Source organism: Pan troglodytes, chromosome X, assembly GCF_028858775.2.
Source record: "Pan troglodytes isolate AG18354 chromosome X, NHGRI_mPanTro3-v2.0_pri, whole genome shotgun sequence".
Classification (NCBI taxonomy): Eukaryota; Metazoa; Chordata; class Mammalia; order Primates; family Hominidae; genus Pan; species Pan troglodytes.
In genome coordinates, this window is record NC_072421.2 from 20,227,664 (window position 1) to 20,254,855 (window position 27,192).

Below are 27,192 nucleotides of genomic sequence, written 5' to 3' on the forward strand. Positions count from 1 at the left end.
AAAGTACACAGCCAAAGCCCTTGTTCAATTGCATCACTTCACACAGATTTTATAGCTCTCTGTTTATTTACAGGGCTCTGGCTCTAATAATAATAAAATCATTCAATCTTCTTAGCCCAAACGAGACAGGAAAAATTCTCTCAGGCACTCTACCTGTCTTTGATCTGAACAGCAAACATTCTTTAAGCGTTTTCTGCCTGTGAGGCATGACCAGCGTTTTAAAAAAAACTCCTCCTCGGATACCTCAGGACACAGAGCTCTGCAGCCTGGCTGCTGTGGAGGGCAGGATCTCCAGCCGAGCAGGCTGCCTTTTGGGTTATTCCTTCTGGAACAGACTTTTCTGAAGGACCATGCAAATCTGCAGCTGGTCCTAAGGCAAACAAATCTATTCTCGTCTCAACGAATGCATTCACTTGGATGCTGGGCTTAGCTTGATCAAAAGGAAAGATACAAGATTCTTCCTCACAAGTTCAGGACTGAGAAAACCAAGCTTTCAAGCGCTGAAGCAAAAGCTTATACTGTCCAGTCAACACCCCAAAGCAGTTCGCGATTTAGAAGGTAGGAGACAACCTTTGTTTACCTTATTGATGAGAGTGACTATATCTCCTTCTTTGATTGTCAATTCATCATCATTCTGTGCCTCATATGGAAATATTACTTTGCAGTAATCCTTGCCTATAAGAAAAACAGAAAACATAACCTTTAAAATGCTTTATCTAATGAGCTGGCCCAGGAGAAAATGATCTCTACAACATTAAGTTCAGGGAAAGGCACACGTAACAGGTAGCATATTACTGCTGCACGAAGAAAGGGTGACCCTCAGAAAATGACCCGAGAGTGCTCATTTTTAGCTCATGTATATTTATTGGCTTCCACTTTTTTTCCCCTTACAAATCATGTGACATCATGAGATGCCCCTGACTGCTTTGCTTTTCTCTGGCAGAAAGGTAAAAAGGTTTCCTTACTCAGGAAAACAGACATATACCATTTTATATACTCTTCAGGTGCATGCATAAACATATATAGTCTACAGAGGGCAAAAAACCCTTAAGTTTTGCCTCACTGCCTTTTCCCACACATTACTAAATTAGAAACAAGGTATTTATACATGTTACAAAGCTACCCAGGATACATAAAACAATGAAAAGTTACCCCATTATGGTACGTCTTAAGAGACAAATGTCAATGTATTTCTATGTAAGCACATGCCAACCATAAACAGCCAACAAGTATTGACTGAACATTCTTTACACACATATGTGTGGGGGTAAGCTTGTCCAAATATGTCCCATGGCCTTTCTGTGGGAACCTCCCTATGCATAGATGGCTGTTCCTCAGCAAAGAGATGCAATAGCCCTCACCAAAGAGGGAAAAATACTAAGGCCACTAAAAATCGATTTAAGTATGTCCTGAATTACATGCTTTTGAAAGTCCATGTGCTGTTAAATCATCTCTATTTATCTGAAAGCACAAGTTACGAAGATAGTGAAAACATTTGTATTTCGGAAATGGAGACTTGGAAAACTAGGCCTTGATGATTCAGGACAGAAGGTGGAAAGAAAAATTCAAGAGAATTAGTATCTACTGGGACAGGCATCGAGTATTCTGCATCAAAGTCAACAAACCTAATGGCTGTGAATGGCCTTAGATATTTCCCAAGCATCAGGCCCGTTCCTGCAGACGGATCACAACCTAGAGCTATGTCTTAGAGGTAACCTCTTGATGACAATTATACTGTCCCTAGTGTAATTTCTATTACTGAAATGTGTTTATTTATTTTGGTTAACATCCCAACAACCAGAGATTGTGACATATAAAATAAAAGCAATTAAAAAATCCATAATACAGATACACTGTGGTCTAGGGTTGGGATAGGACAGAGAAGAGAGGGAGGAAGGAGAAGGAGTGAAGGGAGGAGAGGCGGTATTCACTTTGCTTTTGTGCAGATGTTTTCATATTCTGTTACAATAGCTTGAAAATATTAGTTACATTCCCTGTCCTAGTGTTGGAAATCTTCCATCTTGGGTATTCTGGGCCTCTGATGGCTTTTGCCCCTTAACCTGTGCTGAGGGGCAATAGTTCTAAATCCCATCAATACCATATTCCTAAACCCATATAGTTACCAACGTTCTATCTCTCTTTACTTAGTAATAGCAAACCTCCCCAAATCTGAATTGGTCAAATGTTCTACAGAGACAGAAAAAGTTAAAACATGTTTAAATTGGATAATGACAGCTCCTCACCAATTTTCCTATTGACTGTGCTAGTGAAATATGACTGCCAATCTCAAAACTTACAACAACACAAACACAGTATCACTGAAGAACTGCACTACAGAGTCCTGGCTTTAAGAATAATTATTTGGATGGAAATCATGAAACAATTTTTACAAAGAATACAGAAACCCACAGCCAACAAAGAAAGAACAGGTCATGTTTCTGTTCCCTTCAGTCAAAAAAAGTTAATTAAGTGTAATAGAGACTGTTGGTTAACATCCCAGCAGACATTCCCCACCCTCTTCCTAGTTCACAGAATCCTAATTTGTTCAGGCATTACATTCAGGAACATGGAACCCTCTCACAGCCCTGGGGATAAAGCAAAATATGTCCAGGCAAATAATGTTAATCTCACTCTCTTTTGTTGGTGACTGGTTAAGGGATGGGCAGGTGCTCTATTTGCAGCCAATGAGATGTGAGAGGAAATCTGCTGGGGGTGGGAGAGGCTGTTAGATTTTGTTCCCTGGTGTGTGTGTGTGTGTGTGTGTGTGTGTGTGTGTGAGAGAGAGAGAGAGAGAGACAGAGGGAAAGAAAGAGAGACGGAAAGGCCGAGAGACACAGAGAGAGAGAGACATGGAGAGACAGAGAGAGAGAGACAGACAGACAGACACAGAGAGACAGACAGGCAGACTTGAGGAAGACAGTTGCCCCTGCCATTCTCCTTTTAACAGTTTTATCTTTGTTGGACGTCAGTACAGTGTTTGGTGCTCTTGAAATCATATTTCAACTGCAAGAGGAATGCCAAGAAAATCAGTGATAATTTGATGAGTTTTAATAAATTTATACAGTTGTGTAACCATCACCATAATCCAGCTTTAGAACACTTCGACTGCGCAGCTATGCTGTTTTATGTGTAAGGCATTAGACACAGAATTATCCGGAAAGCACCACTGTTAGAGAAAAAGAGGAGATACTGGTGCCAGGGCTTGCTGCAGCATATCTCAGCCCTCTTTGCACCCCCCAAAACCGGACACAGAGCTCCCACTCAATGTTTCTTGATGATCTCCAAGTGACCCCTATAAAGGGGAGGAACACTTGGAGGGGCCACAAGGAGGAGGAGGAGAGGACGGTGGGCCAGAAGGCAGGATACTTGGGACTAGGTTGGGTTCCCAGCTGGGCTTTTGCAAGCACATGACCTGAGACAATCACACTACAACTCTGGATGACCTCAGTGTCCTCAGGTGTAAAATCAGGGACCAGCTAAGGAGGGGAGAGAGGAGAGCCTGGTTAACTTCAGCAGGACACTTAGCAAATTTCAAGGTATTCCAGAGCTCAAATATAAAGGAACTAAAAAAGAGCTGTTCTGGTTGGGGAGTAGGGCTGTCCCGTCTCCCACCCAGGTCCCCAAAGACATGTCAGTGAAGCTCTGAGGGCTCCAAGGGGCACACTGGGCTAGACCTGAGTTCCTGGGAGCTCTGACTTTGAGCTGTGACTTTTCATGACTCTAGTCACAGGCACTATCACCCAGAACTCCTGACCAAACCCGGCAACCATTAGCTTCACACACTTTAATTTATTATGACATATTTTAAAACAGGAATGTATTTTTATTGATGAGGCATTTGAGCCTGAATTCAGTAGTATTAGAAAATAAAAATATTTCTGGATAAAGAAAATGTGGTACATATACACCATGGAATACTATGCAGCCATAAAAAGGAATGAGATCATGTCCTTTGCAGGGACATGGATGAAGCTGGAAGCCATCATCCTCAGCAGACTGACACAGTGACAGAAAACCAAGCACCGCATGTTCTCACTCATAAGTGGGAGTTGAACATTGAGAATACATGGACACAGAGAGGGGAACAACACATACCAGGGCCTGTTGGGGGGTGGGGGATGAGGGGAGGGAACTTAGAGGATGGGTCAACAGGTGCAGCAAACCACCATGGCACACATATACCTGTGTAACAAACCTGCACATTCTGCACATGTATCCCGTTTTTTTTTTTAGAAGAAAGAAAAAAAATACTATGTTGCATTGGATGTATCAGTGGCTTTAAGACACTCAAAATTGTTATCTGCAAAAAAATTATTAAGTCTGAGTTTGTGGTTTTAATGTTAAAGTATATGGAACAAAGATGTTCCTGACTTCCACTTAAATATTTATTGGACCACCACCATGAAAAAGACATTGCCAATTTGGGGGACTGTAATATACAAGTAAGCCCAACCACTCCCTCCTGTCCCTGCATGGAAGTGACAGTCTAATTCTTGGAGAAAAGCAAGGGGAGGAGAATGGCAGAAAGAAAAGACAAACCCATGCATACACATAAACTCACTATGATGGAATATTGTTGTGTTTCAGAGAAAGGCAAGATTACATTCAGGAGAAAGTTCTCAAAAGAGGAGGCATTTGATATGTCTTAAAAGAAGGGTATAATTCCACATCCTTTGGATGTGGGAAGATTATAAATTCTAAATGAGTATTGGACAGAGTTGGAGAAGCAGGGAATTAAATTAATTTTGAGAGGCAGGCATTTTCCATCTATTCATCAATTGGATGGATTTAATTAGAGATCAAATAGGAATGAATAGACACACACACATAGAGAGAAAAAAAATAAAGCATAATTTATCCAGCAATTTGAGATGATTTTGTCTTTTTTCTTTAGAAAGGTTAAAAATGACTAATGAATTAGCATAAGACTGAAATCCTAAATCAGTTCATAAGCCTTTTTTTGTCTTAGAGTCCTTTAAGAATCTGATAAAAAGCAATGACTCTTTCCAAAAAAAAAAAAAAAACACAACACAACAAACCATACACACACACACTCAAATGTGCAGAGAAAATGTGTACAATATCAGAAGGTTTGAGGACCCCAAAGCTGTTAGTTACCTAGTTCCCACATCAAGAGCCCCGGTACTAATTATTGGCTTTCAAATTTTAAGAAGCTTGCTCTATTAAAATCACCAAAATGTCCAGTCATGATTTACACCCTCCCCAAAAAACATTATTTCAATCTCTAAACTTTTAGAAATTTACATAATATTAAAAACAGACTGTTAAAGGAATTGAACTCACATGCCCACATCACATGACTGCCTGCAGCTAGTTTTATAATCTATTCAATAAAAACAAACCAACTTCAAACAAACAAGCAAAAACCCTCTCAGCTTAAAAAAAAATAAAAGCAGAACCAACAGAATAAATATATCAGCAAGCTGAACATATACACAGAAGGAAATAACATTAAATCCAGGACAACTCTCTGAGTTCAGTTTTAGGGTATAAAGATCAAAACCCCATGTGTCATAGGCAGATTCTGGTAGGAAGACTTTCAGAGCTTTAAGCAGCATTTGGAAAGTACCAGGTCACACCTAAAACTGGAGTTTTCCTTTCCCTTGGGACAGTACAACAAAAGTATCAAGCTCAGGGATAATCTAGTTTCACCAACATCATAATCAGAAATTCTCTCGTTCAACTGACAAATATTATCTCAGACACTACTGGTTGGTAATCCCTCACTCAGAAGCCCTGGGGACAGGATTATTCAGATTTTAGAAAGGAAATATACTGCATATACCATATAATATGTAACATCCTCAGCTGGGGGCTGGGGCTGCACCCAACCATTAAAATTCTGCAGTAAATGGATGACTGGTCACTCCAAGTGGGAAAAATAAAGACTATGAGTAGGCATATGTCAGTCCAGAACAAGTTTTATCACCCAATGAGTAATAAAACATTTTAGTTTTCAGAGCTTTTTGTATTTTAGAATGGCACATAAGGGTGTGGACTTCTATCATGTTCTAGGAAAGAGAAATTAAGGTAAATAAGACACTATCTGCTCGAGGAGCTCAAGTAGCAGAAAAGGGTTTGCAAACATACAGTGTTGACCAGACAACAGTGAAGATAGGATGAGAGCCATGCATTCAGCTTAAAGTGTCAGAGTATCTGAAACGGGACAATCACTTCCCAAACAAGAGACTCAGGATCTTGTCAGAGAGGAAGAAAATGACAGTGGGCTTTGTACAATGTTCTAGGACACTGACCAGAGGAGTAGGATTGGGGTATGTTTCCCAATCAATCATCCCTGATAAGAATTTTGTGGGGCACCTGTTCATTCTTTTATCTTCCCAGACCTCTTCCCTGCAGATCTGAATCTTCAGATCTGAGGTGGGACCGGGAATCCATTTACTAAACACATACTCTGGTGATTCTCATCATCAGGGAAGCTTTAAAAACCTTAGTCTGGCCGGGCGCGGTGGCTCACGTCTGTAATCCCAGCACTTTGGGAGGCCGAGGCAGGCAGATCACGAGGTCAGGAGCTCGAGACCAGCTTGGTCAACATAGTGAAACCCCGTCTCTACTAAAAATACAAAAATTAGCCAGGCTTGGTGGTGAGTGCCTATAGTCCCAGCTACTTGGGAGGCTAAGGCAGGAGAATTGCTTAAACCAGGGAGGCAGAGGTTGCAATGAGCCGAGATTGCACCACTGCACTCCAGCCTAGGTGACACAGCAAAATTCCATCTCCAAAAAAAAAAAAAAAAACAAACAAACAAAAGGCCGGGTGCGGTGGCTCACACCTGTAATCCCAGCACTTTGGGAGGCCGAGGCAGGCAGATCATGAGGTCAGGAGATCGAGACCATCCTGGCTAACACGGTGAAACCCCGTCTCTACTAAAAATACAAAAAATTAGCCAGGCGCGGTGGCGGGCATCTGTAGTCCCAGCTACTAGGGAGGCTGAGGCAGGAGAATGGTGTGAACCCAGGAGGCGGAGCTTGCAGTGAGCCAAGATCGCGCCACTGCAGTCCAGCCTGGGCGAAAGAGCAGACTCCGTCTCAAAAAAAAAAAAAGGCCTTAGTCTAGGTCAGCGGTTCTCAGGCTTGAGTGGGCATTGGCATCAGGTGGAGAGCTTGTAAAAATAGATCAACTGGGCCCCACCCCCAGGGGTTCTGATTCTGTAGGGCTGGTATTTGCATTTCTAACAAGTTCCTAGGTGATGTTCCTGCTGCTGCTAGTTCTGGGACCATGCTGTGAGAACCACTGGTCTAGTAATGGGTATTAGCAAATGTTTAATTCCAGGAAGGAGCAAAACAGTTGTGGGGACCTGGAGGGTGGACAAGTATGGTGGTAGCACTGGGGGTGGGTGTGCCATATGCTAGATTTAGACAGGAACTCCAGTTCTGGGTCAGATTCTGAGGATCTGGGGCTAGTGAGGAGTAGTGAAATACATACTAGGCTTGTCATCTATTCAGTAAATAATAACTGAGTGTCCACTGCATGCCAGGCAGCAGGGATGCCACAATGCCCTCGTGGGGCTTACTACAGTCTATACCAGCAGTTTGAAACTAGGGCTTCCCAGGAAATATTGGCAATACCTGGAGACAATTTTACCTATTAGAACTTGGCAGGGAATGGGGGTTGAGTGCTACTGGTATCTAGTGGGCAGAGGCCAGGGATGCTGCTAAACATTCTACAATGCACACAGAGGACAACGCCCACCAACAGACAATGATCCAGCCCAAATGTCAATACTGCTGAGGTGAAGAAGCCATGGTCTACATTTAAATTGAGACGGAGAAATGAAACACGATGTGTCCGTCAGTATGTCTGTCAACGCCAACCCAGTGTCTTCCTTTATGAAGAAGCTGACCATAACTCCAAACAACCACCTTCGGTCTCGGATGCTGTTGGGAATTTGACTTTCAAATTATTTCACAAGTATGAATTATGACACCATTTAACCTCCTCTAAAAAGAGAAGTATATTTTAAAAAGAAGAAATGAAAATCTGACAAGCAAAGCCCTTCTTGTCTCTACAATGCAGCAGAGGCTGGATCACTGCTCCTCTCGATGGTACTTTCAGATGAGAAGCTCAAATGAGAAGCTCCTTGGAGAGTCTTTGGGAGAAAGAAAACCTACCAGGAAAACACAAAGGGAGTTAACCTTTTTCTCAAGAGGACTGTATTTGAAATGCAGATCTTAAGCCACACGGGTAGGCTGGGCACCCTCCTGGGAAGGCTCCCACTCTGAATCCAGACAGCAATGTCTGTATTGGGGAGCAAGTGATGAAAGGTGCTTCTTAGGAAGAGGTGGGTACCCCTGGGACATCAAGCATGAGGGGCTTCAGTACATGACAGGCATGGGAGGCACTAAAGGGGTGAATATGAGACATGCTGCAGCAAATTGGATGTGCCCAAATCCCCAGGCCCAAGAATGAGTGAGTTTGGGGGAGGATATGTGAGCAAAACCACTGAGTCTGAAAAAATAGGATCAGAGTTCCTGGGTATATATTATGAAGCTGAGGAAAACCCAACACAAGAGAGTTGACTCTTTTTTTTTTTTTTTTTTTTTTTTTCCTATTTAAACATGTGGTGAGAAAGCAAAAATGAGCTGCACTGAGTAAGTAGCAATCTGCCCAGCCATTCTTGAGGCTGGGGCAACAGACACAGATAAGGCCACCTGCAAAGTGATCAGGAAACAGTGTTTCTCTCCCAAGCATATGCAGTAGTTGCAAAGTGTCCTTAACAACCCTCTTCTTGGAGTGCTCCTACTTTCTCACTCCCTGACAAAGTATGTGATTTTAGAGACAAACTACCAGAAACTTGGTTTTTAAAAAAATTACATCAGGAAGAATGAAACAGTCCACTCTTGCCTGAAGGCGCTAAGCCACTTGACCCAGAGAAGCAGTCTTCATTTCCAGCCCAAGTGCAGCGCCTCATGTAAGGGGTTTCTGGACACAGCACTACACATCTATCTTCACTTGGCAGCTGCCAAAGAAACAGGACCTGAGTCCACCTCACAGTCAAGACCTGATGCTGACCCCTTGCCATGCAGCCCTGCTTTGCCTTGAGCCTATCAAAACATAATTTCATTTACATTTCACTAAATTCCACCCCTTCTCAAAATCTGCAACGACTTTTTTTTTTTTAAATTTTGCTTTTGCTTGGTGTAACATCCACACGTCCCCCGGTGTGCAGTCTCCCTGGTCACAACGAGCCAATAAACCTGAATTCGTCAGACTACAGCCTTGTCCCTGGTGGTCTTGAGGCAGAATAGGGTCTGGAGGCAGAGAACCTAAGGCCGATTCACGCTGACTTCCTAGAACTAAATCAAAAGGAAAATCCCAACTTTCCACACCTAAGTAACAAAAGGACCATAGGCTACTCCCTTTGCAAATCCCCCTCCTTTTCTGCGGGGCAGATGGAAAATTGAAAGTATCTCTGATTAGTTGCTTTCTGCAACCAATCAGATGTTTGCATAGAAGTGTAACTTTGTAGCTTCACTTCAGCCTCTGATTGGTTGCTTTCCACAACCAATCAGACTGACTGTGGGCCACCATATTATTTACATAGGGTGTGTACCAAGTAACCAATGGGAAACCTCTAGAGGGTATTTAAACCCCAGAAAATTCTGTAATTTGGCTGTTGAGTCCCTATGCTGCTGTCCGCTCTGACCCTGTGGAGTGTACTTTCATTTTCAATAATCTCTGCTTTTGTTGCTTCACTCTTTCCTTGCTTTGTTTGTGCGTTTTGTCCAATTATTTGTTCAAGACGCCAAGAACCTGGACACCCTCCACTGGTAACAGTCTTAGGCCGATTGGGAGAGCAGTGGCTGGTAAGAAGAGAGGGTCTGGCAAGCCCCAAGGAACACCGGCAAGCCAAGGAACACCAGCAACCACTGCTAACCACTCAGACTCCAGAACATGCTCAAGTGTCTTACAGGAACAAATGTATTTTGTTTTGATTTTTTGTTTTGTTTTGTTTTTTCCCCTAGCAGAGAGCTCTGTAAGCTGGTGTTCTGAACATACTTTTGAAGGATGTTCCTTACCATTGTATTTCAAGTTTCATTATATGTGGTTTCCATATACAACTTTAAAAGCTAAATCTACTTGCTTCTGTAGAGATGCATTATGTGCTGTTTTCATATAGCGAATGGAACTGTTTTCCAAGCATAAAATTTCATAAGCAAGTGTTTCAAACATGTTTTTGGGAGATGTTTCTAGCATTGCATCTCATCGTGCATGAGGGCTTTATACATAAATGTTTTAGAGCTAAATCTAAGCATACTTTTTAAGAGATACATTATGTGCTGTTTTCCTACAGTGAATGGAACTGTTTTCCATGCAGAGGGCTCTTAAAGTAGGTGTTTGGAACATACTTTCGAAAGATGTTTCTTACCATTGTGTTTAAGGTCTCATTGTGAGGGGCTTACATATACAGGTATATGTACACTTGGCAAAGGGGACCAATGGCTAATAGCTTTTTAATTTTTATATATATTTTTGAGATAAGGTCTCACTCTGTCACCCAGACTGGAGTGCAGTGGCACGGTCGTGGCTCACCACAGCCTTGGACCTCCTGGGCTCAAGTGATCCTCCTGCCTCAGCCTCCCAAGGAGCTGGGACCACAGGCATGTGCCACCATGCACAACTAATTTTTTCTATTTTTTGTAGAGACAGGGTCTCACTGTGTTGTCCAGGCTGGCCTCAAGCTCCTGGGCTCAAGAGATCCTCCCGCCTCAGCCCCCACGAAGTGCTAGGATTACAGGCATGAGCCACCATGCATGGTGCTAACGGCTCTTAAAAAACTGTGCAATCTACAGCCTGATAAATCATAAATCATGTATACTTCTCCATTTGCTCAACCACCACTTTTTATGTGCCCACTGAATCCATGGCACTTTTCTAGGCTGCATGGTGGGGATATCAAGTAGAAGATACAGCCTCAACCTAGAGGGACCAATGATCTAATGATAGCAACAAGGTTCCATTTGTTGCCATCACAGATGAGAACTCCTAAGAAGCAAGTCAATGAACAAAGGGATTGCAAAGGCGGTATGAGTGTCCAGTTAGGAAGTGAGATGAGGTTCAGCAGGGAAAACAGCCTTTGTCCTGCAGTCATAATTTATGCAGAAGCCTGATCTGCCCTTGTACAAATTCTGTCAAGGATTTTTCCCCCCAACCCACCTGTTCAACTGGTCTTCTGAATCTGTAAGACTGAACTATTTTTCAGAAAAATATTCAATAGCCCTTTGGGCTATTTTTCTATCCCACAGAGGCCACAAATCTTATCAATTATAATAAGAAAGAGGGAAACTCCAGATGTGGTGAGCTGGAGGAACCTCAGGGCACTTCATTATGAATATTTAGACAGTTTTCCTCTTGTTATGAAAATTATGTCAATCTGTTCCCCAGCATGAGTTTCTGATGAATTTCAATATCATAAAAGCTTTTTTTTTTGAGAGGGTGGGGATGATAATGTTGTTTAACTAAATCCTGATCAGCTGAGTTTCACTTTCACTCAGAAAATACCAACTCATATCAACATTTTTAAAATCATCACAACTCTTAACCCTGATGTGAGCTAGTATTTTAGGATGCTAAGGAGACAGACATCTACGCAGGAAGGAGCTGCCCTCTTCTGCACTGCTGGGCAATTTTTGTTATAGTTTGTCTTCTGGCCAGAAGGAAGAGGGAAGGAGGTTGCTCAGATCCCAAGCTCAGGGTCATTTCTAATATGTAGTTGTTCAGTTACTCTGTGGCCTGTTACCTCAACATAGGTGTCATATCAAAATCCCGAAGCATGGAAATGGTCCAAATGAAAGGGGCTTTTTAGGGGGCTTCTTAGGGGTCTGGGGTGGCACTAAATGGAAATCATGGAAGAACAATTACCCCAGAATTTGCTCTTGACAACCGGAGACAGTGTGTGTGGGCTGAAACTGAAGAATTTTTTTTTTTTTTTTTTTTTTTTTTTTGAGACAGGGTCTCACTCTGCCACCCTGCTGGAGTGCAATGGTATGACCTTGGCTCAATCACTGCTGCTTCAACCTCCCGGGCTCGAGTAATCCTCCCATGTCAGCCTTCCAAGAAGCTGGTCTCAAACTCCTGGGCTCAAGTGATCCACTTGCCTCACTCAGCCTCCTAAAGTGCTAGGACGACAGCTGTGAACCACTGTGCCCAGCCCAACTGTAGAAATTCTTATCCTGGTGTCTATGAAAAATGTCTGTCAATAAACATCCCTCAAGCCTTTGCTGACAGTAATAATTCCCTTTCCTGACCTGCTACCATTTACAGGCATATTAACATCTATACCCAAAGACACCTTTCTCATATTCCTACTGAATTGTTCACGTCTTCCTTTTGGCTCTTCCATCAGCTGCTTAATTTTTGAATGCAGAAACCTTCCCCTCTGAGTTGTAAAGCTTTTAGAACTGAATGAGAGGATGAAGATGCTGGGATAAACCCTGGGGTTTATCTCTAGTATAACCCTCTGACTTCACAGACAATGCAGATGATGAAGAGGAAGGCCAAAGGAATAAAATGACTTGCCCAAGTTCACATGGCTAGCTAGTAACAGAGCTGGTCCTAGAATATGGGCTTCCTATAAACCCACTCTTATGAGTAACCCATCCCCCACCATGCTGTTCCTAGAGGGCCAGGTATGTGGATGTAGTTAATAGACGCTTTTAGGACTGAACAAGGCTTGGGCTGGAGCCAGGATTCTCCCACATGCTTAGGCAAGCTGAGCATTTGTAACTGTGTTCATTTTCAAGCCCAGGAAGCCCCTCTTGGACCCCAGAATTACTCTAAAACTATACTGTCCACAGAGAGTAGGCAGACAGTTACCAGAGGCTGGTAAGGGTAGTTGGGGGCTGGGGGGTAGGAGGGATGGTTAATGGGTACAAAAAATAGTAAGAATGAATGAGACCTAGTATTTGATAGCACAAGAGAGTGACTATGGTCAATAATAACTTAATTGTACATTTTAAAATAAAGAGTGTAACTGGATTGTTTGTAACTCAATGGATAAATGCTTGAGGGGATAGATACCCCATTCTCCATGATGTGCTTATTTCACATTGCATGCCTGTATCAAAACATCTCATGTACCCCATAAATATATACACTTACTATGTACCCACAACATTGTTTTAAAAAGAAAATATTTTTAAAAATAAAACTACACTTTCCGATATGATTGCCACTAGGCACACATGACTATTGAGTGCTTGAAATGTAGCTACTCCAAATTGAGGTATACTATGCCTATGAAATACATATGGGATTGTGAAGACTTCACATGAAGAGAGCAATGAAAGTATCTCATTTAATAATTTTACGTAGATAACATGTGGCGATAATATTTGGATATATTGAGTTAAATAAAAATACATTAAAATTAAGTCCAATTGTTTTTCCTTTTTTTTTTAAACATGGCTACTAGAAAATTTAGAATTACATATGTGGCTCACACATGATATTTCTATTGGCTAGCACTGTTCTAAAACACAGTTAACCCCTCCCATTCATTAGCCTAATCCTTCCAAAAAGACTTGAGCCTCCTGCCTGCAGACATGCAGTGGTATCTGGAGATATTCAAGCAGAGATGTGTTGAAGATACCAGTGGGAAGTCAAGGGTAAGTAAAATTGGTCAAGTTCAAGTGGTTAGGCCTCTCTGACCTGAGGGCTCGTGAATCCCTAAAGCGCTTAATTTGCCACTCTCTAAAATCTTTCAGCCACCTTAACTGTGCAAAGTGCTTGTTATATATGGATAATCCCTAGCTCTTCATACGAGTGAGAGACATATGGCAGGAGAGAACCACGTTCTGTAATAAGGGGAAAGAAAAAAACAAAAACAGGAGTTCTGAATCTAACCTGTGCCCACCCTAATGGTGGGGAATTGAATGAAATACAATTGTGTACATTTTTCTGATGCGTTTGCAAAAGCTATCAAGGTTATATAGGGATTTCTAAAAAACATTTCTGTTATTGGGAAATCCTTAAATGCTTTTAAATGTGAAACAGATAACTAAGGAAACTCACTCTTTGTCCTGCTGTCCATTTCTGTTTTTGATGAGTCTGGAGTTGCTGTAGTTGCAGGTAACTTCTTCCCAATAGTCTGAGGGGAAAAACAGATGATTTTACTTATCAAGATGATTGTCTCCATTAAGCAAAGGAATAAGATCCAGATCATAATGACAAAATGCTCGAAATTGGTTTAAAAAGCCACATTCTTTGGTTTATGCCCTGCTCTGTATACTGGCTGCCACCCTTTAATAGGTTTCATCCTCAATGACAAACAAGGGAGAAAAACAGGTAAAAAGGGCTTTATCCTTGTAGGCACTTAGTAGCGTTTATTCTCTTTCTTCCTTTATACTCTTATAAAAGGTTGACTATTTTTAGCAAAGAAAACAGGCATAGTTCCCCTCAGTTTATGAGAAGCTGACTCAGTCTATGGAGGTACAATAGCTGGCCCAACAGAGATGCTCAAAAGTCACTGCAGGCTGGAAAAATGGAAGTAGGAGGGAAGAAATCAAAAGGAAGGGATACAGGAATGGAGGCCCAGGAGGGCAGGACGGGCAGGCAGGTGGATGGGCAGGCAGAAGTCAGGATGTCCAGGACAGTGTACCCTATTGCATCTCTGTCTAGCCATCTAGAATTCCACCTGCCTCCCAGAGAAAGGGGAGATACTCTCATGTCCTCTAAACAGATCTACCTGCCTGCCACAAAGGCAAAAACGAGTCCACCAAGCAGCTCTTTTCCTTATAGTCTTTTAAGCCTCCAAGGGCTTAGAAAAAGTCCAGCGCCTCAGACCCTATGCTTCCACTGACTAGTTCAAAAAAAGAAAGATTATGAGTTTGTTTTGAGTTCATTTCCTTTCCTTCATTTGCGGCTAATTCTATTAACATTATTTATGAACTGTCCATAGAGAAGACTGGATCTTATCTGTGCCTAAAGATGTTCCTAAAAACACAGGCAACTCAGCAGCTCAAAAATAGAAAGAAATATACAGATCCATTGGTTCCCAAGGCGAGGTCTGTTCCCACTCTTCCCCTTTGCTACCACACGTGTGTGATCATGATTGATGCCTGAGGGAAAATGTCTATTGATACCAGGGCAACAGCTGTCACGACCACGTAGCTGGGGAAATCAACCTCTCCTGCAACAATGAAGGGTTTTGCCAGTGAGAATTCCAGCCACTGGGAAAATCAAACATCTCTGGCCCTTGAACACATGAAGAGGAATGAACTGCATAATTCAAAAACTGGCATGGTAGAATTTTTCTTCAAAAAAAACTGATTCACCACAGTTTTTAATTTGAAAAAGTTATTCATGCTTCAAACGTTGAACCCAACATTAAATATGAATAAATCACAGAAAGAGGATAAGATAAATCAAATCCTCAGCCCTTCATGAATTTTTAAAAACATTTGTGACAGAAAGCCTTTACATCTTACACAGTGACATTTTTATTTAGTGCCGCAGGGCCTTCTGTATTGGATAAAAAATGGAAACCAAAATAATATGCCACCTCTAAACTGCCGCTAAGTACTCAAACTAATAACATTTGATGATTCCAGGGGAACATCAGGGATGAAAAAAGCTTGATGTTATTCTGGCATCAGGTCAAATTTGATGAAAAACTGTTCTTAGAATTATTTTGAAAAATCAGGTACCGAAAGTAAAAATAGCAGCTCTCAAAGTGTTCATTTCATTCACATTCCTGTTCACACTTCTAGCAGCATCCCTGCCAACATATTTGTTTTTCCCTTTCTGGGGCTGGAATAAAGCATCACCATTGTTAACACATTAGGAAGAGGAAAACAAAAACAACCAGTGCTTCTGGTATCACTGAACAAAGAATTCAGGAAAGGCAATAGTAAACACTGTCCCTACTCCTGACTTTGTTTGCTTCCCTGAAAAAAAAAAAAAAAGGACACATGTAACGGTTTGGGCATTAAACCAACAGGTTTAGAGAGACCTTCAACAGGTTGCACATTTTTACAACTTCCCCTTCTTTAGTAACAAAAGAAAAGTATTGCCCATCATCTTTGATATCCTGGCTTACCAAAACTTCCAAGCTACCAGACATCAAGCAAGGCCACCAATTCAATGCACTTACTTTGGTACAGAAGGACACAAAAAAGTAAGGCTCACTGTGGTTTGTTTCCTTCCTATTTCAGAAAACACAGCACACTGGCCTCTGCATGGATCCCAGCGACAGGGGTGATGGTGAAGCTGGTATTATCCTCATCTTCTGGGAAGTGCTGGCCTTAAATCTTCCCTTCTCCTTCATGGGCCATAGTTAAAAGTCTAGAATATGGCAAAGTTTCTCCCCATCTCAGCCTGTTCCTGCCAGTGCTCCGGAGATGGGAATTGGCCTAGTGTTTCTCTTGTCTCTAGGACCCAGACCTAGAGAAGTGTGGTCCCTGCACCAGCAGCACCTGAGAACTTGTTAGTAAAGCAAATTCCCAGGCCCCACCCCAGGCTTTCTCAATCAGAAACTCTGGGGATGGTTCCCAGCAGTCTCTAGGAACACACCCTCCGTGGGATTCTGATGCATGCTCACATTTGAGAACCACTGACCTAGATGTGGGAGGGAGTCCATTAGTATTAATCAAATGCCTTTTCTTGGATTAAAACTTCAGGGGCCTATTCTCATACCTAGATAAATTATAAAACATCTTTTTAACTCTTCTCCCTCTCTTCTCTCTCTCCTTTCCCACCAAACACATCTGCCTTCTCTATTCTCACTGGCCTAAGAACTTGTCATTGCTACTAAATGACTCAGTTCAGAGAGGAACTTGAGTACAGTAGATCAGACAATGTGACAACATTGCTGAGGGAAACATGGGGGAGGATAGTTGGCCACTGAAGGGATGGGTAGGTGGAAGGAAGGAGGAGGACAGAAAGAAAGAGAAAGAGGGAAGGAAAGAAGGAGAAGGAGGGAAGGAAGGAGAAGAAGAAAGGAAGGGGAGAAGAAAAGAGAAGGAGGGAAGGAAGGAAGGAGGGAAGGAGGGCAAGAGGGAGGAGGGAAGGAAGAAAGTTAGAAAGATGAAGGAAGGAGGGAAGGAGGGAGGGAAGGAGGGAGAGAAGGAGGGAGGACAGGAAGGAAAGAAAGGAGGAAAGAAAGGTGGCTTTGAACCAAAACTGGAAGGCTGTATCTAGCCTCTCTGGGGTCAGACTGCCCAGAAGGCTAAGCAGGCAGACTCTCATGACTGTATGAGCCTTCATAGAGGCCCAAACCCTGTTTCTCCTTCTCAGTGTTACCCTTTACTGGCATTTTAGGTGAGGTGTTTCTTCATGTAGAAGACTGGCTCACACATTAAAGGACATTTAGCAACCCTTGCCACTACCCACTCAAAGTCTATAGTGTCCCCTAGTCATTGCATGTACCCTGAACACCACACACCTTTCCAAACATCCCTAGTTGAGAACCTCTAGCCCCTACCCTTCCCTACATACAGGAGCAAAGAAAAACGGTGGTGAATTATTGCTTTCCCATCAGCCTTCCAGCTTCCCTCTACCTCTGAAAACATCTTTGGCCAATTGGGCTTAAAATGAATAGAATCCCAAATTTCAAAGGGCATGCCTCATGAACGCAATGTCTAGCTCCAGTACACAGATATCTCATGGATAACTGAAGGTCAGCTACACTGCAGGGCTAAGTGGACAGAACAATCAGGAATCGCATCCATACATCTCTCCTCCAACTAGAAGGCAACAAAGAGGGATGTTAGGCTTGCAGTGGCTGGGGAAGAGGATACAGGATCTCCCCTTTGGCTTCCTCCACAGTGTTCTTGCTCCCCTGAGTGCCTTAAGGAAGGTGGCTTATCCACGACAAACACCAGCCATGCACTAAGGGGCTGTGTTGACATGCTCAGGACACAGCCCATTCACCTCCCAGGGGATCTGGAAACAGACCCATTTTGCCATATGACTTTATAGAACAGACTCTCAGGTTCTTCTCCCTAACTTGGCCCATTATTTCCTCTTCCTTCTGTGAGGCAGCTGAAGACTTCCCAGTACACACACCCACATTAGTCAGATCTGCTTGGTCTGGGAAAGGATGTGCATGTGGTTGGATGGATAGAGCTGTATCTGTATCACTGTGGATCTTCTTCTACACATGGTAATTACCAGGCTGCTGTCAACTTTTGTCTTTCTTGCCACATACCTATCTCCATTTAAAACCTGACTTTTAAAAATCAATAATTCAGAAAGTTCATTCCTTTGAACATTTAATAATGTAACTACCTCTCCCATTTGCTGTCTTGCCAAAAGCACTAAATAAACGTTTCAGGATTTTCGTGTACAGTGGGAGTATCATATGTACTCCTAGCGCTACAAGATCCAGTGGTACAGCATCAAGACAGATAACCACCATATGATTTCAGTTAGTGGAGCAACTAATTTGTTTTCTCTGCCAAAATGAAGAAACTAATGCTTACAGGAAAGGCAATCGCTGGATTGGAGTCCAGGGGAATCTAGTTCCCAAATGACTAATGTATTTGTTTCTTTGTGACTGCAGAACGTGAGACCAAGATCCTGCTCAAATCAAGAGTATAAAATTCCTTCTCCTACTTTATTCCAATTCACATGCAAACTCCAAGCTTCCAATTATAGGACAATGCTAAGGAGAAGAAAATCTCTGAAAATCTCCTCTCCAAGAATACCACATACAACTCTCGTATCACAAAGGCAGCCAGGTTCAATGGGTAGTGGGAGGAGAGAGAGAGAGAGCTCCTTGCATTCTAGCAGCTGATAAAGCTCCCCTGTCCAGAGGCCTGGCTTTCTGGCAGCTATTATAAGAAGAAGATGGTGGTCTGAGAAGCTATCCATAGATAGTACTCAAACACTCACCTTATTAGTCCTTTCTCACGCTGCTAGTAAAGTTATGCCTGAGACTGGGTAATTAATAAAGGAAAGAGGTTTAATTGACTTACAGTTCAGCATGGCTGGGGAGGCCTCAGCAAACTTACAATCATGGCAGAAAGGGAAGCAAATATGTCCTTCTTCACATGGCCACAGGAAGGAGAAGAATGAGTGACGTGGGGAAAAGCCCCTAATAAAACCATCAGATCTCGTGAGAACTCACTCACTATCACGAGAACAGCATGGGGGGACCGCCCCCATAATCTAATCACCTCCCACAAGGTCCCTCCCCCAACACATGGGGATTACAATTCAAGATGAGATTTGGGTGGGGACACAGAGCCAGACCATATCACTCACACAAAGTCAAACACAAGAGATCACTTTTCAAACAGCTGCTAAGACGCAAGATAAAGATGACTCTTTGATGGCATTCCTTTTACAACACTGGCATCTGAGAGGATTCCTTCCCTTTCTGTTCAGTACAGATTTATTAAGTGCCCATTCAGTGCGAGGCAGGAAAGTGGGGAAAAAAGGCAGGAGGATGGTGAACATCAAAGCAAACACTGAAACTGCAGTTGTGGGGTTGGTTCTCCAGAATGGTGTGCTGAGGGGTGCCCAACCATTCCACACAGTTATCCTGAATCCTGCTCATATATGGGATACAGAGGGCTACAGGACACAGTGACAGGAGGAGGGTCAAAACAGTTATCTATATATGACCATATCTGTAACTTTTCAGTTTTTGTTTACCATAATTCAGAAAGATCCCTAAACTGCTATTAAAACTCACTGTAAACTTTTTATATTTATTTTTACATGTCCCCTTCATGAACACCTATGACGGATGGCATTATGAAAAGTCTTCTTGGCTCTCGGTGAGGAGTGGTAGGCACAGAGCAGAAGCCCTGTGAGCCAGCTCAAGTCAGAGCCGGAAAAGAACTAGCACAAAGGAGTGTCCTTACAATGGGGTGCCTTGTGTGCTTCCCCGGAAGCTTTTCTGCTCCCTTAGAAATTTACATTAGAAACTGTCATCTCATCTACATTTGGTGGGCCCAGCTTAAACTATTTGATATCAATAGAAGATACACCAGAGTAAAATACAACGCAAAATTCTAAAAATAAAGCGTATGGTCCGGTAAAAGAAAAAAAACTACACTTGTAGTTCCATTCCAGGACCAGGGTTTACCTTTGTAACACCTCACATACTGTTATGCCAATTCCAACTTCTCCAAAGGGGTGTGCTTCCCAGTCTATTTTTAAACTTGGTTATAAGGAAAAATAAAATTTAAAAAGTAATTTTCTGATTATGAAATGGGGCTTAAGACTTAGAGCTATTCATATGATGTTTATTTCCTTGGTTGCCTCAAAAAGTTAGAGAATTCAAATATATTAAACCTCTTTGCCCACAGTTAAAGACCTTGTCAGATTCACAGCTGCTGTAGAAGCAGTTGTCAAGTATATCACACTTGCTGGGGGCATTGGCTCACACCTGTAATCCCAACACTTTGGGAAGCTGAGGTGAGAGGATCACTTGAGCCAGGAAGTTCAAGACCAGCGTGGGCAACATAGCAAGACCTCATCTCTACAGTCAGTCAGTCAGTCAGTCAGTCAATCAATCAATCAATCAATCAAATATGTCACAGTTAGCAGTTTAACTACCTTTCTTGCCCTTTTCCTTCAGAAATAGTGCCCACCTCGAGAGTAGGACCTAAATGCTCATTATTCTCTTATCCTTACAAAATGAGAGGTCGGTGAAGTGTCTGTTGAGTGGAGCAGGGAGTAGTGGGATACCATTCACTCACCCTTTGCCCTAGCATTAGCACCTACCACAACAGGCAGAAAGAGAGGAGACGTCCTCCTTGACAAACCAGAGAGCCTCTACGCCTCTTAGATTAGAGCCCTACTGTTTCAATCACTGCCATGTACCAGCTCTTTCCAACCTGGTTACTGGTGACAGCACATTTGTCTGGGATGTCTTCCTGGGCCTCGGTTGCCCTTGCCTTGCTTCCTCTTGTCCACCCCACCTCAACCCCCAACACACATCACCTATCCTCCTATTAATTATTGGTTGCTATAGAGAAGAATCTAATCTCAGCTATGTTTCCAGTGAACATCTCTCTGCCTGACTTCCAAATACTCCTCATATTAGCCTGCTCTCTCACATTCTCTCAAGTTCCATATCTATTATGATCAAAAGACTCTCACTTTGATGGGTGATTATCACCCACATATGCGTACACACACACACGCCCCATTCTCTTATTCTGAAATCATTTTCCAAAGTGTACCCTCCCTCCCTGACACAATCTCCAAAACACTTAACCCCATAATCTGATAAATTTGGCAAAGACTGAATACTCGGTCTAATCAATTCATCACAGCATATTAAAGGCTATGAAAAGTCCTTCAGTTACTGTTTAACTTTACCCTTAACTTTATCTCAGTATATTCCAAACTTACCTGACTACAGAATTCCTACTTCTTGTGACACCCATGAACACATCACAAGAATGAGTAGTCTATTGGAATAGTTGAGTGAACATCATCACCTCCTCTTCCTAAAATTCTCTTGCCTATCCTGTCACCTAGGCTCATGACTTGAAATTCACCTCTTATTGCGCCTTCTCATATCCAACCCATCACCAAGGCTGTGCTTTCAGATTTATCTCCTTCCTCTTTGATGCCAGTCTAGAGCCTTGTTACCATCATGGGGACTATTTCAATAATTTTCTTTTTGTTGTTGTTGGTTTTTGTTTGTTTGTTTTTGAGACAGGGTCTTGCTCTGATTCAGGCTGGAGTGCAGTGGCACAATCACTGCTCACTATAGTAGCCTTGGACTCTTGGACTCAAGCGATCCTCCCACCTCAGCCTCCCAAGTGGCTGGGACCACAGGTGTGTACCACCCTGCCTGGCTAATTTTATTTTTCAGTAGAGACAAAGTCACTATGTTGCCCAGGCTGGTCTCAAATTCCTGGGCTCAAGCGATCCTCCTGCCTTGGCCTCCCAAAGTGCCGGGATTACAGGCATGAGCCATCACACCAGCCTTTTCAATAATTTTATAGACAAAGATCCTATCCCCAGATTCCATCTTCTTCATTTGATCTCCCACAAGACTCAATTTTTAATCATCTTCTGCCATCATCTCTTACACACCCCTACACCAATGCACTCAGAATATATAATGCTTCTTGGCCAGGCACGGTGGCTTACGCCTGTAATCCCAGCACTTTGGGAGTCCGAGGCAGGCGGATCATGAGGTCAGGAGGTCGAGACTGGCCTGACCAACATGGTGAAACCCCGTCTCTACTAAAAATACAAAAATTAGCTGGGCGTGGTGTTGTGCACCTGTAATCCGAGCTACTCGGGAGGCTGAGGCAGGAGAATCACTTCAACCCGGGAGGCGGAGGTTGCAGTGAGCCAAGATCACACCACTGCACTCCAGCCTGGGTGACAGAGTAAGACTACGTCTGAATATATATATACACACACATATATATACATACACATATATATATGTCTAAATACACACACACACACACACATAGCTTCTTAATAGCTGTTCATATAAATTCCCAAAGTTCAGAAGAAACTCCAGGGTTTACTTCTGATTGCTGCTGCAACTTGCCATGTCTCCTAACAGCTATCTTTCTCTTCAACTCTCAAGACTAATGGGAAACTTTCTCTGAATACAAAACACCTGGTCCCATCTTAGATTCTTCAATATTTATTTGTCTTTTAGGGTTTACTCTTTCAATCTGTCCAATAAAAACTTTAGTATCTATCATTCTACTGAACATATAGAGATGAAGTCTGTTTTATATTTGTATATTAGACATACACACACAGAGGGACATGTGTGTATGTGTGTATACCAGTAGAATTTGAGCCAAATTCTATCATTTATCATGTAGTTTACCTTCTGCCAAAATCTGATCATTTGCTTCATTTGCTTGCTTTTTGAACACCTCTAGAGACCATGTTCTAAAAAACTGGAAAGAACCATATGACAGTAACAGGAGGGGTGAGACTGTCTCTTCGTTGAAGCAAAATGACTTTCTAAGATTTAGTAGGGCCTTCTCATGATGGGGAAATGCAGTGTCGAAGATGGGATCAAAACCTACTCATGTGCTAAATGAAGTGGAGAAGGTACAGTCAGACAATATTAAAATCATGGAAGGCAGCCCTCTAAACGTCTGACAGTATATGAAAATACTGTTTATATTTTACCCCCACTGTTCCCGAGAGAGGAGCCTGCATGCTATTTTGTTGTAGGATCATCTTATTCACAGAGGATGAACGAGCCAGAGTAAATTTCCATTTCATATACCACATTGGCAAAACATAATTTGCCATCATGCTTTAAAATGTTTAAAATGCTATTTTCTGTTGTTATGACAGATAAAAGGAAATCATAAACATTCCTCCTACTAGAGGATTAGTTTTTTATCTTTTGATTAACAATGCCTTCCTTTTAGATATATTTTGAAAGTTTAAGATGGTGGGTAAGGGAGAGAGAAAGATGATATGGCTGGAATGAGTATCACGGGGCCAGTTGGGGTTTTATTTGTCCAGTGCTTTATCATGAAACATGCTGTACACATGTGGACTAAATCTTAATTTTCCCATGAAGTAGCTGTATGAATTCAACTAGCATACAAAGATCTTTTCAGATCCAAAATATTTTATGTATTCAATCATGACATAATCCAGGCCTTTACCTGGAGATGGCACCTCCTCCCCCAATATATTTGAATCCCATCTCACCTTTAAGAGTCAACTAAGGTCCAGTTGGCTAAAAGTAGCAGCTTTCAGGAATGTGTGGGACACACAGACTGACATGTATCCCACACTTGCTCATGACATTTCTATGTGTAAGAGATACCTGAGGTCAAAGCCATATTTTCTTCAGTTTTTCTTTATACCTCTAAAATGAAGGTTGGATTCAATTACCTTAATTCATTCATTCCTCATTCATTCATTCAGCATTCTTTTCTAGAACTACCATGAGCCTCAATCTAAGCCAGATGCTGTATCTACAAAGGTGAGATGGGCAGAGTCCTAGATCTTTAAAGGGTTCAAAATTTGGCAGCAGAAGCACTATTCACAATAGCAAAGTCATGGAATCAACCTAAGTGCTTATCAACAGTGGATTGGATAAAGAAAGGAGGTGCATATAGATCATGAAATACTACACAGCCATGAAAAACAATGAAATCATGTCATTTGCAGCAACATGGATGCAGCTGGAGGCCATGATCCTAAGCAAATTAACATGGAAACAGAAAACCAAATACTACATATTCTTATTTATTAGAGGGAGCTAAACAGTGGGTGCAGATGGACATAAAAATGGAAACAATAGACACTTGGGACTCCAAAAGTGGGGAGGAAGGGAGGGGGGCAAGGATTGAAAAACTATCTATTGGGTACTATGTTCACTATTTGGGCGATGGGTTCGATAGAAGCCCAAACTCCAGTATTATGCAATATACCCATGTAACAAACCTGCACATGTACCCCCGACCCTAAAATTAAAAAGAGAATATAGCAGCAGAGACAAAATCATTAACAGAGCATCACAATACAAAGGGATAAGCACTACGATAAAGGCACCTATAGAACAAGAAAACAAAGAGCTATTAACAAACGTTCATGGGAAAATATGCCTCACAGCAATGATGCAACTTGCATTAAATTCTAAAGGATGGGTAAAATTTTGCCAAGTAGAGACTGGTGGAAAGGGTATTCTAGCTGAAGAAAAGCAGGAGGCACGGCAGGTATGTGTGCAGGGAATGGGGACTTCCCAGCACAGGATCGAGGGTGGCAGGGATTCGCAGTGGGAGTTGAAGGGAGGTGACTGGAGAGCTGCTTGGGCTCAAAAGGCCAGCAAGGTAAGTTAGGGCCAATGTTACAGTTTTTGCTTTTGCTTTGTCTTAAAAGCAACCAGTAGTGATGAAAAATAAGTAGAGGCATGGCCCAATCAAATTTGTGAATTTAAGACAGATGATCTGGTGGTATTGGGAGGAATGAAGAAGAAAAGCAAGGACATGCAAAAGCCAAGAAGACAATGGGGAGGTTGACACAATAATCCACCTAAGGCAGTAAAATTAAAGATGAAATTAAGGTTTGAGAGATACTTAGACTGCCTATCTAAAGGCAGTTCATAGTTTACAGTCACTACAGGGATAAATCAGTGATGGTGAATTGGTTTGACTATGATGGAAAAATTTCTAATTCTATTATGCCCTTAAGTCCACAAATATGCATGCCACATAGTTACTGGGTGTCAATCAAGTGCAAACAACAATACTAAGTTCAGACTCCGATTTAGAGAGTTAGAGAGTCAGAGAGACAGATATGGTGGCTCAAGGAGGCATCATGGAGAATATACCCTAATGGGAAGCATCACAGCGCAGGTGTCTCTCAGTGCTCTGATGCTAGTGTCGAAACGTTTAGTGGAAAAATAATGGGCCTGTAATCATTTTGAACAGTTAGCTTCCTGTTAAAACACCAATCAATCTACCATTTGAAAACTAAAACATTTTAAAAAACATAGACATGTGAGAAACTCCTGACACATATGAAAAAGCATCTTTCTAATCTGACAAATTTAAAGTAAACAGTTTAGTCAAATGTCTCCAAAAATGTCTTGAGCTGAAGACAAAAATGGGAAATTTCTTTCCCCAGCAGAAATTTCCAGAGCTTTTCTGTCTTTCAGAGTAGAGAAGGGAAACAAAATAGTTTCAATCAGAAAAGAGGTAAATGCCTGCAACAGTGTTTTGTTGTTTTGTTTTCAACCAAAAAACTGCTACTTAAAAGGCTTATTATGCCTGTAATCCCAACACTTTGGGAGGCTGAGGCAGGAGGATTGCTTAAGCTCAGGAGTTGGAGGCCAGCCTGGGCAACACAGTAAGACCTTATCTCTACTAAAAAATTCCAAAAAATTTAGCTGGATGTGGTGGTGCACACCTGTAGTCCCAGCTACTTGGAGGGCTGAGGCGGGAAGATCGCTTGAGCCAGGAAGTTGAGGTTGCAGTGAGCCCCGATCGTGCCACTGCACTCCAGCCTGGGTGACAGAGCAAGATCCTGCCTCGGAAAAAAAAAAAAAAAAAAAAAGACTTAGGGCATACAATCGAATATTATTCAGCCTTAAAAAGGAAGGAAATTGGCCGGGCATGGTGGCTCACGCCTGTAATCCCAGCACTTTGGGAGGCCGAGGTGGGTGGATCATGAGGTCAAGAGATCGAGACCAACCTGGCCAACATGGTGAAACCCCGTCTCTACAAAAAATACAAAATTTAGCTGGGCATGGTGGCATGCACCTGTAATCCCATCTACGCGGGAGGCTGAGGCAGGAGAATCGCTTGAACCCGGGAGGCGGAGGTTGCAGTGAGTCGACATCACACCACTGCACTCCAGCCTGGCAACAGAGCGAGACTCCATCTAAAATAATAATAATAATAATAATAATAATAATAATAATAATAATAATGGAAATTCTGACACATGCTGCAACATGAACCTAGAAGACATTAAAGTAAAAATAAGCCACTTACAAAAAAGACAAATACTGTATGATTTCACTTTTATATTAGGTACCTAGAGTAGTCAAAATTAGAGGCAGAAAGTAGACTGGTGGTTGCCAGGGGCTGGGGGTGGGGGCGGGTAGCTCAATGGGTATAGAGTTTCAATTTTGCAAGATAAAAAAAGTTCTGGAGATGGATGGTGGTGATGGTTGCACAGCAGTGTGAATGTCCTTAAAGCCACTGAACTACACACTTAAAAACGGCTAAGCTGCTTATGTTATGTATATTTTACCACATATTCTTCTTTTCCTATAAGCCTCTCTCTGGCCAGGAATGTTGATTAGAATGGGGGGAAAAAAAAGTTGCTCATGAGGCTGTGATATCCTGATACTTAATATTCGACCACAAAATAATCAGGGGTGTAGTCAGTATCTAATGAGGTGAGTCAGAGAACAAACCCATCTTTTTCCAGAAGCTTTCCATCTCAGGGATGCCTGCTGTGTTCATTCACCTCGGTCTTATCTGAAACACTCCTTCTACGGCTCTGAAAGATAACCTACTGCTTCCATAAAGACTACCTCTAAATCTCGCTAACACTAAATAGCTCTGACTTTAGTATCTTAGGACTCATTCTTTACTTTCATCATCTGCTCCACAGATTCCCAAAGAATAACATTTATTCCTTTTTTTCCCCATTTTCTGGGCTCCTCTATTTTATAGAAAAAAGGCAGAGAACATTATATCAAGTTACTTAAAAAGGCTCAATGATATCTTTCTTTC

The 27,192-nt window shown here is 42.1% G+C and overlaps 1 protein-coding gene across 21 annotated transcripts in view; it reads right to left on the bottom strand.

Moving 5' to 3' along the window:
* The window catches only part of SH3KBP1 (SH3 domain containing kinase binding protein 1), a 356,082-nt gene that overhangs the window by 100,385 nt on the left and 228,505 nt on the right, over positions 1-27,192 (bottom strand). For all 21 annotated transcript variants that reach the window (XM_063804933.1, XM_063804930.1, XM_054676597.2 and 18 more), the window contains 2 exons: positions 14,051-14,126; positions 581-675 (listed from right to left, as the gene is read on the bottom strand). In XM_063804933.1, coding sequence (XP_063661003.1) covers positions 581-675; positions 14,051-14,126 — 171 coding nt within the window. The remainder of the gene's footprint in view (positions 1-580; positions 676-14,050; positions 14,127-27,192) is intronic.